The following is a 13,829-nucleotide window of genomic DNA, read 5'->3' as shown; positions in this document are numbered from 1 at the left end:
AGGATTGGGCTCAGTGGCTGGGCTGGGCTGCTGCTGCTTCTGTCCCAAGACCAAGTCTTAATAGTAGCTTCCCTTCCTCAGCTGCTAAACTTTTTTTTTTCTTGTGGCTGGAACAAAGTGTCACATTCTGCTCACTCTCAGCCTTCTCCCCCACCCCCTTCCTAGAGGAGGAGTGTGCTGTGTCGGGGTGCTGTGAGCCACCTCCCACCTCGGGTGCTGCTGTGAGTAACTTTCATCTCTCACTGTAACACTATGAAGTTCCTCGGGAAGCCCAGGAGCCAGACAGCTGCTTTTCTGCCTCTTTGCTGGTTCTTTCTGAAGATTCTGCAACCAGGGCACAGCCACCTTTATAACAACCGCTATGCTGGGTAAGTGGAACGGCTTTCATGCCCTGCACAGCTTTTGTTTGGATGAGAGGGCTGGTTTGTTCCTGAATGTGCCTTACTTTTTCTGATCTGTAGTCTCTGTGTGAATCTGCACATTCTCCTGGCCCCCTATAAAAAATGTACATGCAGCTCCCAGCTCTTTGGTTTAGCTTACTGAGGGAAAGTGGTGGGTGAATGTCTAGATTTCCACACTTTTTACCGAGTGTCAACCTCACTGTGGACCCAGTATTGAATGAGATTCTGTCTTTGGAGTAGCTATGGCCAGTATTTGGTGTATTTCTCTTGGTTGATGCTCTGCCTGAAGGATGCTGTTGTACCACATGAATTATGACCTGAAAACTAATGCCTCTCCTTTAGAATTGTGCACAGGAGCAGTGGGTTGAAATTCACCAGTGATTAATTTAAGAACTTCGTGTGGTTTTTTTGTGTGTGTGTGCTTATTAGTTTGCATAGTTATTAGAAAGATTTTCAAATCCAAGCAATACAAATTATTTAACTCAATAAGCAGAATGTAAGTAGCCAACTGTAAAATTACGTTTATTTTTCTAAAGCAGAAACATAGGAGAAAAACAACTCATTTTCCCCCTCTGTAGGTTAGCATGTTTTGTACTTGCCTTTTTTAAGGAGGCTGGGTAGAAAGCAGTATATTACTATGCATGTTCTGATTATCCCACAGGCTTGCTGAGGTATGGACGGCGTGTGCTTCTCACATTTGCACAGGGTCATTCTTTGAATCTGGAAATGATGGCAGGCCTGCACTTTAGAGCTGGAGGAAACTTAAATAGCTCCTCTAGTCCAATTCCTTTTTACAGAGGAGGAAACCTAGTGTCTTAAATATTTTTGAATAGTCTATTATTATTCAGTAGTCACCAGGTGAGAAAAGTTTTCACATAGATCTGGATTATGACCAGGTAGTACCCAGGGTCTTAAAGCCAAATTGTTCTTTTTTCTTTTTTTAAGTAAAACATAATTGATTATACATAGTCATGGGGTACAGAGTTGACTATCAGTATTTGTGTACAGCATGTGATCAAATCAATATTATTAGCATGTTCATCATTACAAATTGTAATTATTCTATGTGCCCCTTACCCAGTTACTCCATAGCCCCTATCCCCCTTTCCCACCTCTAGTAACTATAGGTCTGTTCTCTCCTTTTGAAACCTCAGTGTTTTATTGTGGTCTTTCAGCTAAGTTGTTCTTTCTAGGAATAGTGTAAGAACAATTGATAAGTGTGTCCCTGCAATAGAGAACAGTGTTTCTCTTTCTCTCCCAAAGTATCTGAGCTCTTCCTTTAGGGTTCCCCTGAATACTGTACCTACAGAAGAAAATTTAAAAACACATCCTCAGTTTTAGGGGATGCCGGGTGGGAATGGAGGTGTTGGTTGAGGTAAGAGCTATAGAAGGTAATAAAATCCCCCATTTTTCTACCCAGTGTTTTTGGGAGGAACAGAAAGGAGCTAACGTATGAGGGCTGCTTCTTGGTTTTCTGGACACACAAGAATGGACTTCACATCCCATAATTTGTCTCCTCCTTTGGAGATCTGGGTAAAGAAGCCAGTGTTTAAGAACTGCCGGTGCAGGCTAAGGTTGTGGAGGAGTTAATTCTGATTCTCCTGGCCGATATCAGGTCCTATGATAAACATATATCACAGATTTGGACAGGCCATGTGACAGAGGACCTCACTCCTCCACTCAGCTGTGGCCCTGTCCATAATTATTGCAGTGTGTGGCGTTCTTCGCTGGTAAGTCAGCAGGCCTGCTTCAGCTGAGCAGGTGTGCACCCCTCCCTATGCAGCCCTTTGCGGAGGAAGTGAGGCCAACGGTAGCACCTTTTTCTCACAAAATTTGCAGCAACTGGAACCCTTCTGGAGGAAGCTGCATGCCTTCTCTGTTGTTTAGCAATGAAAATAATAATTGCCATTTTCTCTTTAGCTGCCACATAAGTTAGTCCCAAATGCATAAATTACCAGATGTCTGAAAGTTGGAAGAAAAAAAAAAAGATGAAACTGTGAGAAGCTGAACAAGGGAGACTAACCTGTCCATCATAATAAAAGCCTAGAGCTTCTTCAAAGCCAGAAATATTTCTGAGTATACTCACTCTTGAAAATGGGGAATTTTAAACTTACCTTCATTAGATAAGTCATTTTCTCATCAACCAAAGGCAGAAAAGCTGCTCAGGTTGAGAAGTGTTTTGCTTTGTGTACTCAAGAACTACTTTCTGCAAGTTTAGCTTTTCAGAGACCAAGAAACTGATGGGAAAACATGGTAGAACAGTATTTATACTTTAGCATTATTTTAGACTGGCTTTGTGCATCCAAAGCTATCATTCTAAGCCACCTAATTTTTATCCCTTAATACATTTTTGTGTGTGTTTTCATATTAATAATTATGGGACAGCCCTATTTCTTACATTCTTGTACAACTATTTTTGTAGGTCTGGGTTGACCCTATTAATATGCGATTATCATTTGCAGGACCCTGAGAATAAATAAAAAATAGAACACTGAGGGCCAACAAGCATGCCTCTGAGAGCAGCTAACGAGCTCAGGCCTCCTCATACCTAAAGTAGGAACAATTGGATAGTGCCACTGGTGTAACAGATGCATAGTAAATGGCCAATTTAAGTGTCCCTGGAAAAAAAATTATGTAGAGACACTACATGGAAAATCTGATGACAAACACTGATACCTTTTTGGATAACTATATTAAATTACACATTTACAAAGAAGGTTTAAAAATTAATAGAAAAGGAGTAAAGCAAAGTGTGGAAAATAACTTGACTTCAAATAATATTTGTTGACACTGTACCCTTGGAGGGCCTTCCAGAGCTACCATTGCCAAGTCAAACATTTTGGTGATAAACAAATGTCAGTCAGTGAGAGAAACTCCTGCACTAGCAAACATCACTCTGTGTTCTCTTCTTTTCCCTCATCTCCTTGTTTTCCTGGATGCAGACCTAGTTATTTATTATACTGTGATACTGAGGGCAAAAAAGTAAGGATCTTCTGCATCCCAGGAAATTAGGGTAGATTTTTTCAGTGATGGTAAAAGAGATCTAAGACAGTAAAACAATAAATTCTGGCAACGCTGTAGGGTTATCATGCTGTGATTTTTGAGAACTACTTATTCAGTACCTTCCTCATGCCAGTCAATAGCATAAGTCCCGAAGTTCAATGGCCTGAATTTCAGTTTCTGCTTTCCTGCAACTCAGTAGCTCTGTTACTTTGGGCAAGTTCCTTAACCTCTCTGAGCCTCGGTTTCCTTATCTGGGACAATGGAGGTACTATGAGAACCTTCCTCACCAAGTTAATGTGAGGATTACAGCAATAGCATGGGTATTACTTGGTTCTTGGCACTTAGTAAGTACTTAATAGGGTAGTAAAATAGCTAATGTTCACCAATACTTAACATAAACATTTACAAAATATTAAAAATTCACTCAACAACCTTATGCAGCTGGCATCTCCATTTTACAGATAAACTAAATGAAGTACAGACTGGGTAGCCCAAGTTCAGAGCTAACTAACCCAAGGTCACTGCAAGGACACAGTTGGGATTCTCCTGCAGCTCTGCCTGACTCCACAAACTGTACTCACTCTGCCACTCATGTAGGCATTGAAAATAATTGATTTTTAAGAAGAACGGAAGATTTAATCTTGTTTTGAGAACTGAGGGCAAGAAAGGAAAGAAATAGATTACGTAGGTAAAATTGGAAGTGTAATCCTGGTCAGCTTCTCTAGGGTGATGACGAGTCACCAAGGGAGACTCATTATTAAAAACTCAGGCAGGGCCCATAATGGATAGAAAATATAAGATGAAGGAACTTTAGATTGTCACACAGACACAGAGTAGCACAGAAAGTGGTTATAAACGTGCTCCTTCATTCATTCAACAACTATTATTTGAATGCCCATTGTGTGCCAAGAATGTTGACCCATAGAGCGAATGTCCTCTGATAGCTTGCAGTTTAGTAGAGAAGATAGCCCACACATGAAATTAGTGTATAGCGTATAAGTGCTGTATGAACAGACTCTCAGGAAGATTGATAGGAGAGCTCAAGGGACCAAGAAGGGGGGAGTAGAAATCCCTTCCGGGGCCTTGTTAATTCTGATCACCCAGCCCTACTGTACCTCGGCTGAGGATGCAGAGAACATTGCTTCCTACCATCGTGGCTGTTTCTGGGGACCTGAACCCGCTGTTATTTGGTCTGCTTACAGAGGTCCCATGAACTCCCCCTTCCTCACCCCTGCCCTGCATTTCTGGAAGACACCTCTCATGTCTTGGGGCAGTTTCTTCTCTTTCTCTTTTCTTTCTCAGGGAGCAGCTGTGATGCTGCAGCCTTTTCCCCATGACCACAGGCACGTGCAGGGCTGGTTACAGCCACTAGCCAGCTGGTTTGTTCTGATCAGCGGTATCCATGCTACACCCATGGTCCCTCTTACAGTTATTGTCCACAAATTCACTGGTCATCAGTGGAAACAGGATATGGAAATTCAGATGCAGACTTGAATGGAGTAAGATTTTCTTTTAAAAGTCGTTTGGTCCTAGAAGTCCTGTAAGCAAAGGGGCCCTAAGTTGGGATGTGGTATATGGAAGAGAGGAGGACCAGGAGAAATACAGCAACTCAGTAGCGCAGATTCAACCTTAGGGACATCACATTTGTTTTTCTCCTTATCCATCTGGCTGTTCCTTCTCTATCTCTCAACAGCAGTTTTTCAATGATGGCTTCCTCTGAATGTCCTGAGCTTTTAGAAATCTGGGCTGGAGTGCGGGGGCACGCCTGGGGTCCTCCCACAGACCCAGAAGGAGAAGGAGCCGACAGGATTACCCTGGTGTTGGGACCGAAGGATCTCGGGGAAAAGTGAGCCTGCTGCCCGCCAACCCAGCCCCATGAAAGAGACACTCAGACGCGGCAGGGGTTGTGTCAGGGCAGTTCCACTTTATTGCTGTTACACTGCAATTTACATAAGCAAGCAAGTAGGGGCTTTCCATGAACTAACCAATCAATTAAAGGATCATGCGGGCATGCATTTTGTACTAACATGTTGAGCATAGCGATCACGCAGGGTTCACGAGTGTGGAAATACTGGAGGACCAATAAAAACCTTTTGGAGCCATCTTGGGTTACACCTCCCCTACTTCCCGCGGGCTCCATTTTCATCCTTCACCCATAGGCACCATGTGGCTCACAGATAATGTTTGCTCCTAAAAATGGTTCCAACACTCGAGCACAAGAGATCAGAGCTGGTCATATGAATCTGAGAGTTATCTTCTATGTTGGTAGCTAAGGCTCTTTTCAGATAGGATGGCCAGAAATCCTCATTTGCTCAGGACTGGCCTGGGGTTGCCAAGGACGGTCCCAGTATACACCTGCTGTTCAGGCATAGTAATTGACAGTGCCCCCTTCCAATTTGAGAAAGGTCATGATTGGGATGGTAAATTGTGAGTTCAGCCCTTCTATTTTTTACTTGGTTACTTCCTTAATGAATTTCACTCCATGTCTTCAACTACCCTCGTATTGCACTCCTAAAGAAGAAATTATCTCTGGTTCCTTCCATTCCTGTAAAAAGTATCCCATTTGTCCTCACCTCTCCCTGTAATGGCCATTAGCCAGGTCCAGGACTTCTTTTTCTCTTAGTCTGGGTTAAGGTAGTTTTCTCCTGATTTGCCTTTCTCTAGTCCTCTCTCATACTGATGGTCTTACTAAAATAAGACTTTTGTCATGTTACTCCCTTGCTCAAAGACCTACTTTAGCTCCCTTTTGCCAACTACATCAAATCCAGAATCCTTTGCCTAGCTTTCAAGGCCTCTATAAGCAGACTCTCTGGTTTTGCTGCCTCTATTTCACTCTTTCTTAGCCCTGAAACCCCTACCTAGTTAGGTCAGAGAAGTAGGGAGATTTGGCACTGCACACCTGTAAAAGAAAAGCAGGTAGGCCCCATTCAAAATAAGGGCCTAAAGCAAGAATGAGCCATCTGACGTCATGAGTGACAGGTTGAAATGTGATACATACACACACACACACACACACACACACACACACACACACACACACCATAGTGACCTCTTTCAGCTTGAGAAGGGTCCTGATATGGATACCTATCTCTCTCTCTCTCTATTATATAGGGGGCATTAGGAACTGTAAAGGGTGTGTGGTGGATTTTAAGGTTGGTTTTGAACCTTTCCCCCACAAGTCAATGTGTGGCTAATAGAATAGTTGTCCGACGACTTCTGGAACTTTCTTTTAGCTCTTACCCTTATTAACGGTAGAATATTTTTCATTTTCCTTATGCACTAGCTCAAAATGCAGCCCTGTAGTGCTGATTGTTTATCAGCTCATCATACCGAAAGCTTTCTTCTCTGCGGTAGGTTCTGTGTGTTGGGGCCTCCAGCATTTCTTGTTAGAGATGTGAATGCTGCGGCTCCCTGCTCTTCCGACCTGCCCTCACGGGAAGATGGTGCTGTGTGGGGGTCAGCACGTCCTCTGCCCACTGAGCTAGTGGAAGGAGGAATGATTCAAATGCTTCTGGGCCACTTTCTCCCTGGTGTCCAGTCTGATAATGGATCCTTTTATTTTATGGCAGCAGGATACTTCCTGGATAATACCATTAAGCATAATCATTCCCCGCCCTGAAAAGCAGCAAAGGATGTTAATGTTTCATAACTTTACAGCCTATATTGTATGAGCTACAAAAATATACGTTTTTCTGTCTCTGTGAATGGAATTGCTTAATAGAAAATAAACTCTTTTAGTGACTTGTTTTAGAGTCTTCATTATGATCAATCAGTAGATAACTGGTTTATTGGATTAGAATTTGCTTTGCTAAATAAATGCAGTCTCAGTCGGCCTTTAGGCATTAGCTTCTCTATGATAAAGTAGAATGCAGAATATGAAGCTTTAGGATCTTATTCTAGGGGGGGTGTCATGAATTTCTTAAAACATTATTTTATTAAAGGTGGAAGAAAACTTCTAAGAGGTTTTCTTCAACAAAATTAGTATCATTTTTCTTCTTTTCAGTGTACTTTGAAAATAGTAAAACATTTTCTTACTTTGATATCTATTTTAGTACATATATTATTGAGTTTTTTTCTTCGTTTATTTTTTGTTTACTTGTTTGTTTGTTTTTGCTATAACAAAAAGCCTCAAACCTCAATGGTTTAAACGATAAATTTCTTTCTCATGTTAAAATCTAGAACAGCTATGGCTGGCAGTGCCAGGGAACCAGGCTTCTTCTGTCTTACGGCTTTGCCATGCTTAACACTTACCTCCCAAAAATGGCTCAGATAGGAATCTTGTCTCTCTCACAGTCCAGCTAGCTGGAAAGTGGAAAGGAAAGGTCACTCGCCTTTCCATTAAGGCCACAGACTAGAAGTTCAAACATCACTTCCTACTGGCCAGAATTAAGGTAGATGCTCTTAGCTGCCAGAAAGACTGCGAATATGGTCTTTAGTCAGGGGGCCAGATCTGGGGGAATATACTAGAGGTAACTAGCAGTGTCTCTCTCTGGTCACACTGATATCCAATGACTACCAACCCACCCTCCCTTCCACTTGTTTCTCCTGGAAGAACAGTCACTCCAAATGGACTTTTAGAATTTTGCACTTCAAGCTGATTAAAAGTGTGCATTTTTATTCTGTAAATGGTGATTTAAAGTCACAGAATGTGAGAACTGGAGGAGACAAAAAATAATCATAGCCCAATCTCTTTATTTACTTTAATACATGAGGAAGCGGAACTCCATAAAGGTAAAAGGATTTGCCAAGCTAGTGGTAGAGTTAGGGCTAAAACCCTGATCAGCTGAATTCACAACATTCTTTGCAGTTGACGACACCGCCTTTGGTGAATCCAGAAATCTTCTTATCCTTTCCTATTCCTTAGAGTTGTTGGGGGTGAAGTAAAGTGATTTGGCAAGGCTGGGAAATGTTTAATGAGGAAGGATTTAATTTCATTTCTATAAATATCTGTAGGTTGTCTGGCCTGCTGCTAGTCTGGGACTACAAAGATGAAAGAGCAGCCTATGTGCACAGTGTAATGAGTAACTCAGGCAAGTAAATAAACAGTTCCAACTCTAGGATCCTTGTGCCTCCAGAGGAAATTCTTGGTGCCAGGTGAGTGCAGGAGAGGGTCACCTAATCCAGATTTAAGGATGGAGAGAAAGGCAAAGACTCCCATTTGTATGAGATGGAAAAGGGCAAACAGGAATCCGAGAAGGTTATTAAATATGCAAGGTATTTTGCATTTTTCTTTTAAATGACTGGGACTGAAAGGACATGGCCCTTATCTTAGTCATAAGAACAGGTAGAAATTAGGTTAAGGCTTTCCAGACAAGAGAATGTATCAGTCCAAAGAACTACAGGTGAGAGAACTTGGTCAGGTCCAGGAAATCAGAGCAATTCAGTATGGCTGAAATAAAAGGAATTTGTCTCCATGGGAGTGAGAAGAGGTAGGTAAGGTAATACACAAGGCATTATGTCCCAAAATACACAGTACTGATTCCTCTCAAAGGCAATGAGATACTAATGACAAATTTGAGCAGGGAATTTAAACAATTAGATTTTCAAAAGAAAGTTCTCTCTGCCATCATTGAGAAGGAAAAATATGAGCACTGAAGATTGGCAGCAAGATGACTGGGATATTATGGTGACCACAGTGCCACGAGGTAGGGCCTGGCTTATGGCAGTGATAATGGAAGGGAAAGGAAGGAACCAATTAAAGACGTATTGAAGAGGTAGAGTTTTCACAATTGGGTAACAAGATGGGGAGAAGAAAGAGGGAAGAGTGTAAAGTGATTCTCAGTATTGGCAACTGGACTGAGCTCTTTGCAGAAAAGATAAGCACTTTTTGCGATATGTATAGTTTGAGATGCCTACAAAGCACCCCATTGGATAGACGGGTCTGCGCTCAAGAGAGTGATCTAGACTGTGAGAGAGATTCCTGTGACTGATGTGCAAACAGGATTTCTAGAAACCTTGCATGCAGAATGAAGCATGCAGGAAGGATTTGTTACATGAAAAGAAAAGAGAGCCAAAAACTGAATACAGTGGAAGGGGGAAGCCAGAGAAGAAAGCAGAAAGGGCTAGAAAGAGAGTAAAAAAATCCATAAAATGTCAGTTAAAGGAAATAAGAGATCCAAAAAGGGAGAGGTCAATTGCATCAAGTACCACAAGCAGTACGCATTGGTTTGGTCACCGAGGAAATCATTTGTGCTGTCATGGAAGGTGCTTTGGGTACAGCAGTAAGTGAAAAGCAAAGGAGTGGGAGTATGTATGGGGGTGCTGAGTGCTGGAAGCTGAGAAATGAATGGAATGTCAGGAAATTAGCCATGATTGTGGAGCACAATCTACAGAAGCTTATCCATGAAGGGAAGGTGGGGGTGGGGTGGGGTTGGGGGTTGGGAGGTGGTAGTTAGAGTTGGAGGAGGGTTTTGCTATTTTGCTTTTATTTAGAGGAAAGACATGCTCATATTTTACACCAGGTCGTAAAAATAAGAAGAGAGAACAAAAGACTGTAGATGAAGAAGAGACAGAGGGAAAGGGATGGAGTTAGGTCTCTGAAGAGACAGAAAGCTGGCTGGCCTCTCTTCTCTGTAAAGTAGGAGGTGAGGCCCGGTCCTATGAGGAGATAGTGATGTGGACCTGATAAGAGGGAAGACTTGAATTTTAAATGTTCCTGATGGAAATGACATGGGACCTATAGAAGGCTCACCAGGCATTACTGGGGGTCCAGCTGATGACAGAGGTGGTGAGTCTGTAATAGAAGCATGAGCCCAGCTCCATGGTTTGTTTCAGGGTCATTCCATGCTATGTGGCACATGTACCCCATGGACCCTTAGCATTCACTCTACTCCGTCTTCACAAAAGGATAAAGACATATCTCTAAATAAGCCTTAGGGAGTCAAAAAGCAAGTCAAACAAGATTAATGTCAGGAATCTCCCCAACCCCTATCCATTTTCTGCCCTTCCCTTCTCTGTGCCTGGGACATGACCTCTGTGGACTGCATCTGGCTCCCTCCCCAGCAGACAAATGGAGGGAAGGAAGAAAGAAACGTCAGGCTATTTCTTCCCTGTCCCTCCTGCCTGGTTTCAGTGCCACAGTTCTGACAGTAGCCACGAGCCTCCGCAACAGCAGCTCCTGCAGGATGGCCCCTCGTCAAGAGTCTGCTCTCCCTGGCCTCTAGGAGTGTAATTCCTTTCTTTCCTCGTTCCTTCAGATCTAGGCATCACTAATCTGGGTGCTTCAGCATCCCTCGTCTGTCCTCTTACCCTGCTCACGTTATAGTAAATAGCCCCTTTATTAAAGTCTCTTCAGTTGAACCATCTGAGGAGAATTCTGTTTCTGCTGGGACCCTGGCTGACAGAGAAACCAAGCTAGAGTTGAAAACAAATACAATACACATGCTTAACTCTGACATTCGTGTTGGAGCAATTTCTGGAGCTCTGAAATGCAATGAAAGAGGGCAGAAATGTAACAGCAATGGAAGAAAGAAAAGGAGAAGCTGCCACCAATTTGCATTTCTCTAGGATTGAGTAAAATGATGTAGTACTTTGTAAATCAGAATATAATACACAGCACTATATTAGGTAAATTATTATGCTGTTAGTTGGAAGGGCTCTCATGTAGACACATCCTGTTACAAATTGACTACCTTTCCATTACCTTCTATCTTCCTGGGGAATTAAGACTGTAAAAATGTCTTCGTCTCTTCTTAGCCAGATGAATGAGTCTCCTCTCTTCCTCCCTCAGTTACCAGAGACATGGAGGTATCATCTCCTCTTCCATCTTCCCAGTGCCCCCTTCCGCCCTCATTCCACAGACAAGTACCCACATTCCATGACCAAGTACCAGGAGCATTGAAGGCCACATACAGATTATCATCCCTTATCCCCAAGTAGGGCTAAAAGTCTTCAAAGTAGCTGTGCCAGGTGGTGTTTTGCAGAGAAATCAGCAGTCTCTGCCTCTTGAGGGCTTATGTTTTAATTCAACAATCCAAACTGGAAAAAAAAAATGAGAAAAACATGAACATGTATTCAAAAACAAATGAAAATGCAAGTATATTAGGTCAACACATCCTCTCTTCCTGCTTTTTCTCTACCTTTGTTTTCTTAACACACATATTATTTATTTTTATAGCATTTCAGTCTTAGATTACCACCTTCTACAAGATTAAACATCTAGGATATCACACATTTTATCAGCAGATGAGAGCCCTGGTTTCTTTGCACTTGCAGAATCTGTAACCATGTGCACATGGGACCTCATTTGCCATATTTTCACTTCCCCATCTACCTTTCAGAATGTCTTCATCATATCAGAGTAATTCATGAGTCACCTAAATGTCTAAGTTCCTGTTCTAATATGGTGACTGTAATGAGGTCACAAGATTTGCAGTATGACATGGTTGGGGTCCTTTGACATTCTATGCGTCACATTTGCATGGGCAGTCTGATGATGTGATAGCAATATATTCGGCGTCAAAACTAGTAAACATATTGAAAGCTAGAGACATTTGGGATGAGCGTGTGTAACAAGATGTAGTTAGGAATTTGCTGCTGAAAAAAATATTCTATGCCTTTGACTCACAGGGCAGAAAGGAGAACATGTATGGGGGAGTCCAGTTCTCCCTAAGTTTTCAGACCTTTGTGTGGAAGCAAAGAGAAATGACTAAGTGATGAGTAGAAAATCATCTTAATATCTGATAGGAAAAATCACTTTAGTATTTTGGAAAGAAATAAACATAGCCTGCTTTGTTTTTCTCTGCCTAAAATGAGGGTTTATTAAACCCAGTGCACTCTCTACAACAGCTGTCCTAAAACTCTCCAAGTACTTCAACCCCCCCATACACACACCTATATACCTTCCCTTTCTCCTGCCCTGACCTTTTTACTAATAAACTGATAACTTTTAAACATTTACTAATAAGAACAAAGAAATGTGTCTTTACTGATAAGATGGTGATACAGCATTTGACTTGAAATACCCTGCTTACATTTTTTGTTCATTTGGATGGCTGGCCGGTGCAGGGATCGAACCCAGATGCTGGTATTAACACCACGTTCTAATTAACTGGGCTAACCGGCCAGCCCTGCTTACGTTCTTTCTACTACAAACTATACAGGTTCCCATTCCACGTCTCTTCTTTCCAAGGCAATATTGTATTCATTGAGTCAGCACTAATTATTGAGTGCCTACTGGGGGCCCAACACTGATTTAAGACCTAGGAATACAGGAATTTAGGTGCTATGATTATAGCACTGCTTTAGGTACTAGTGAATAAAACAACATCTCTTGCGGGGTTCACATTCTAATGGGATGACAGAAAATTAATGTACCGTAGCGTTAACTTCTGATGAGGGCTAAGAAGAGGAGTAAGGTGCAGAACAAGAGTGAAGTGTGTCAGGAGAGAAGAGAGGAGATCAGGTGAGACCAGGAGTCGTGAATATCTGAGGGTCGAGATTTCTGACACAGGCAACAGCACATGAGTCGCGAGCCCCTGTGGCACGTCCCCAGATAGGCATCTCAGACCAGCAACATCAGCATCATCCAGGAACTTGTTAGATATGCAAAGTTCTCAAGCCACCTCGCACTCCAAATCAGGAGCTCTGGGGATGAGGCCCAGCAATCTGGGCTTTAACAAACCCTCCAGGAGATGTGCATAGCTGAAGTTTGAGGACAAGCAGCAGGGTGACATAGCTGGAGCCCAGCGGGTGAGGGGAGTGGTCACTCACCCTTCGCCCTGCTGCTCCCCTCTGGATGGTGGTCTAGTTGCTTTTCCTTATCACTGTGTCCCAGAATCACCTCCAGCCCTCCTCCTCATGCCTCTGTCTATGTGGCACACGTTTGGGGCAGCCCTTCCTCTAGCCTGCCTGCCTTTCATGCGCCAGATCAAGCACTACCTCCTCCAGCAAGCGTTCCTGATCCCACCAATCAGCCAGACCGCTCCCTCCTCTAAGGTCTCGTAGCCCTCTTCATTCGTCATTTATATCCATCACCACGTACTGTGCAATCTGGCAGTGGTTTGTGGATGATAAGCAAGTTGAGAGTGAGATGCTGTACCTTCTTCTTATCTGTGTTCTCACAGTCCCCAAATTGTGTTTGGAATATTCAGGAGATATTTGGATGGGTGGAAAGAAAAGAGAAAGGGAGGGATAGGAGGAGGGAAGGAAATCAACAAACTGGGAATCAAACTGCGGACACGTGCAGGCACTTTTGTCAGACCGAGTTTCATCAATGACGAGTAGTGAGAAGTAGAAAGCGTCTGCTCTTGTGGCTTCAGCAGGAATGTGGCGCTTCCGGAGCTGCCACCTGTATGTGCTCACCTGTGATGTTCCCCACCTTCCTGTCAATTTCTCCCTGTTCAATGTGTTTCAAGTATCGGCCGACCCCGTGTCACGCCGCGGGTTCGGATCCTATATAAGGATGGCCGGTGCGCTCACTGGCTG

At 42.9% G+C, this 13,829-nt stretch overlaps 1 protein-coding gene across 1 annotated transcript in view; it reads left to right on the top strand.

Annotated features, from left to right (window-relative positions):
- The first annotated feature begins 252 nt into the window (after window positions 1–252).
- Window positions 253–13,829, top strand: part of CPA6 (carboxypeptidase A6) — a 314,542-nt gene continuing 300,965 nt past the window's right edge. Inside the window, exon 1 of the mRNA XM_063080149.1 lies at window positions 253–368. Within this exon, the coding sequence (XP_062936219.1) occupies window positions 253–368 (116 nt within the window). The remainder of the gene's footprint in view (window positions 369–13,829) is intronic.

The sequence above is a fragment of the Cynocephalus volans genome, chromosome 15 (assembly GCF_027409185.1).
Source record: "Cynocephalus volans isolate mCynVol1 chromosome 15, mCynVol1.pri, whole genome shotgun sequence".
Classification (NCBI taxonomy): Eukaryota; Metazoa; Chordata; class Mammalia; order Dermoptera; family Cynocephalidae; genus Cynocephalus; species Cynocephalus volans.
This window is presented reverse-complemented; position numbering and strand designations above follow the sequence as displayed.